Consider the following 3,203-nt stretch of genomic DNA (forward strand, 5'->3'; position numbering starts at 1 on the left):
CAACGTGAGATGACGCAACGTTCGAACCCAATACAACGGTATGGAAAAGCCAAAACAGCACTTTTAGTCTAGCAGAACGATCATTCTTGGTCTTTTAGTGTCGTTCCCTGAAGGCACTTTATCGCCCTCCCACTCCTGCAGAGGTAAGCCATCATCAATTCCAGGGACATCTGGTGCGATATTGATGGCTGTTATTTGCAATGGCGGCTGTTACGTTGAGAGGGATCACCGGCCGAACAATTGTTCTCCGCGGTAGTGCGTCCTGTCTCGGCTTACGACAGCGTCAACAACCACTTCCCGGTTTGCGAATCTTCGCTCCGTCCAGTTTTGTGACCGAAACGAATGGATTACTTTCATGAGGGATTTTTCATCTTATTTTGCACTATACGTTTTCCATTTTACTAGACAGTTTTTTTATTTCTTCTTCTTCTTCTTCTTCTTCTATTAAAAATAATGGCAGAATTCACGGAATTGATTTTATACAAAATTCTTTCAATTATCTTTATGATTTGTCTTTCTGGCACGCTGGTATTACTAAGCAGCTGTCCAATATTCATCAATGGACAGCTGCTTAGTAATACCAGCGTTCCAGGAAGGCAAATCCTAAGGAGAATTGAAAGAATTTTGTATAAAATCAATTCTGTGAATTCTGCCATTATTTTTACTAAAACATGTTTGAAAGAAGGTCTGTTTCCAGCATATTATCATTATTATTATTATTACTAAAATTATTATTCTGAAGATGAAACCTGCGCCGTTGTAAGCCGAGACAAATAAACAAAGATCTCACTTATTGAAAAGAAATATATTAATACATTAATTGATAAAAAAATTTATTAAAACGTATGTAAATATATATATATATATATATATATATATATTATATATATATATATATATATATATATATATATATATAATATATATATATATACAGTAATCCCTCGGTACTTCGCGCCTCAAATTCAAAGTTGAGAGAAAATGGCACAAGCGCTAGCAGAAGGCAGAGAGAGTACATTAGAACATCAGGTATCAACACGAAGATGGCGCGTAACTCTAAATCCACCTCTCTGATTCACTGGCCATCTCGGCTCCTGAATCTAGCAAGCTGATTGGCCGAGCCGCCGAGACGCGTTACCAAGCATCTCTCCCTGCCGAGCACCCAGCGAAGGAAGACCGCATTCATTGTTCTCCCGCACTCGTGTTGCTTACTCTTGCCGCATGAAAGTTTTAGCTGTTCTTTTGTGCTTTTTTTGTGCATAATAGTGCTTGCGACACCCTTAAAAATGGCTCCTAAATGTCCTACACCCTCTACATCCTCTAGTGAACCCAAGAAGAAGAGAAAAATGATGACGGTGAACGAGAAAGTGAAATTATTGGACATGCTTAAGGCAGGCAGTAGCTATGCGTCTGTTGCCAGCATGTACAGACTGAATGAATCAACGGTTCACTACATAAAAAAAGATGAATTAAAAATCTGTAAAACTGCCTCAATAACGTTCTCCAAGGACACTAAGCTCGTTGTAACTCCTCGTAATAAGAGGATTGTGCAAATGGAGAATGCGTTATCAGTGTGGATAACGGACTGTCGGGTAAAGAAGGTTAGTCTCAATACCAACATCATTCGAACTAAAGCCAAAACCCTTTATGATAGCCTCGTTCCTGAAGGGGGATCGAACGAAGAGGACAATGATGGTGATGGCGATGATGAAGATGATCCTACCCCACGAGAAAAACGGGGTTTTGTTGGCAGCAAGGGCTGGTTCGAGAAATTCAAGAGGAGGTTTGGCCTTCGCAGCGTTCTGTTGTATGGGGAGGCTGCCTCGGCAGACCAAGAGGCAGCTCTTCGTTACGTCGAGGACGAGTTCCCAAAATTAATTAAAGAGGGCGGCTATATCCTGGAGCAGGTGTTCAATATGGATGAAACTGGCCTCTTCTGGAAGAGGATGCCATCCCGGACATTCCTTTACAAGGACGAAGTGAAGAAGCCAGGGTCCAAGGCCCACAAAGATAGAGTCACTCTGCTCATGTGCGGGAATGCCACGGGCTTCATGCTCAAGCCCGGCTTAATTTACAAGTTGTTGAATCCTCGTGCTTTGAAAAACAAAAACAAAGCCTTGCTGCCTGTCTACTGGATGAGTAATAAGAAGGCATGGATAACTAAAGCCCTCACACTCGACTGGTTCGTGAACTGCTTTATCCCGCTGGTGAAGTTGTACCTCGTGGAAAATGGGCTGCCCTTTAAGGTCCTCCTCTTGATGGACTGTGCAGGAAGACATGCAACGGACCTGCATTACGACGGGGTCCAAGTGGAGTTCCTGCCTCCCAACACCACTTCCTCATACAACCAATGGATCAGGGGGTCATTCGGGTCTACACGAGGTCCACAATGGAGGGCCTCATCTCCTCCATCGATGCAGGCGACGATGACTTCAGCCTCAAGAGATATTGGCGGGAGTTCAACGTTGTGACGTGCCTGGCCAACGTTCAGAACGCTCTTAAGGAGATGAAACAGCAAACACTGAATGCAAGTTGGAGAAAATTGTGGCCAGACATCGTTCATGACTATGAGGGATTTATGGCAGACGAAGTTCATCACTCCGCTGTAGATAAGGCTGTGAGCCTGGCGCGGTTGGTAGCCAACGAAGGTTTCTCCGACATGACGGCGGAAGACATCAACTCACTGATCGAGTGCCACTCGGAGCCCCTAGTCAACGAAGACCTCGTTGAAATGACAAGATCGGCAAGTGAGGAAGAAGAAGAGGCAGCCGACGACGGCGATGGCGACAAACCTGTGCAACGTGGCCTTACATTGCACAATCTGCAAGAGTCTGCAACATGGCATGGGCTATGCAACAAAGGGCGCAAGAAATCAATGAGCCATCGAATTCAGTAACCGTATTGACGGTGTAATGGCGTTGTACAAGAGCATCTTTGCTCAGATGAAAAAACGTCAACAACTTCCCATCACGATGTTCCTGGTGCGCTGAAAACCTCCTGCAGAAGTGTTGGATACTCCTCCTGCTGCCTCTCTGACTTCCTACAGTTTCTCCAGCTCTATTGGAAGCTGCCATGGCGATCCATCGCCTTTAACAACTGACAATGAGGCATCACCTGAGGAGCAGTAAATAATCTTCATCTTCTTCACCTCCATCATATTGCACAGGTGTTTCATCGTCATGTATCAAGATAATCGTCATTTA

General features: G+C 44.1%; 1 protein-coding gene across 1 annotated transcript; it reads left to right on the forward strand.

The window, feature by feature from the left end:
- Positions 1 to 1,286: 1,286 nt before the first annotated feature.
- Positions 1,287 to 2,896, forward strand: LOC135222139 (tigger transposable element-derived protein 1-like). Its single transcript, XM_064260306.1, has 2 exons — positions 1,287 to 2,182; positions 2,272 to 2,896. The coding sequence occupies exons 1-2, from the start codon at positions 1,287 to 1,289 to the stop codon at positions 2,894 to 2,896; spliced, it is 1,521 nt and encodes a 506-aa protein (XP_064116376.1).
- Positions 2,897 to 3,203: the final 307 nt, after the last annotated feature.

This window comes from Macrobrachium nipponense, chromosome 3 (assembly GCF_015104395.2).
Source record: "Macrobrachium nipponense isolate FS-2020 chromosome 3, ASM1510439v2, whole genome shotgun sequence".
NCBI lineage: Eukaryota > Metazoa > Arthropoda > Malacostraca > Decapoda > Palaemonidae > Macrobrachium > Macrobrachium nipponense.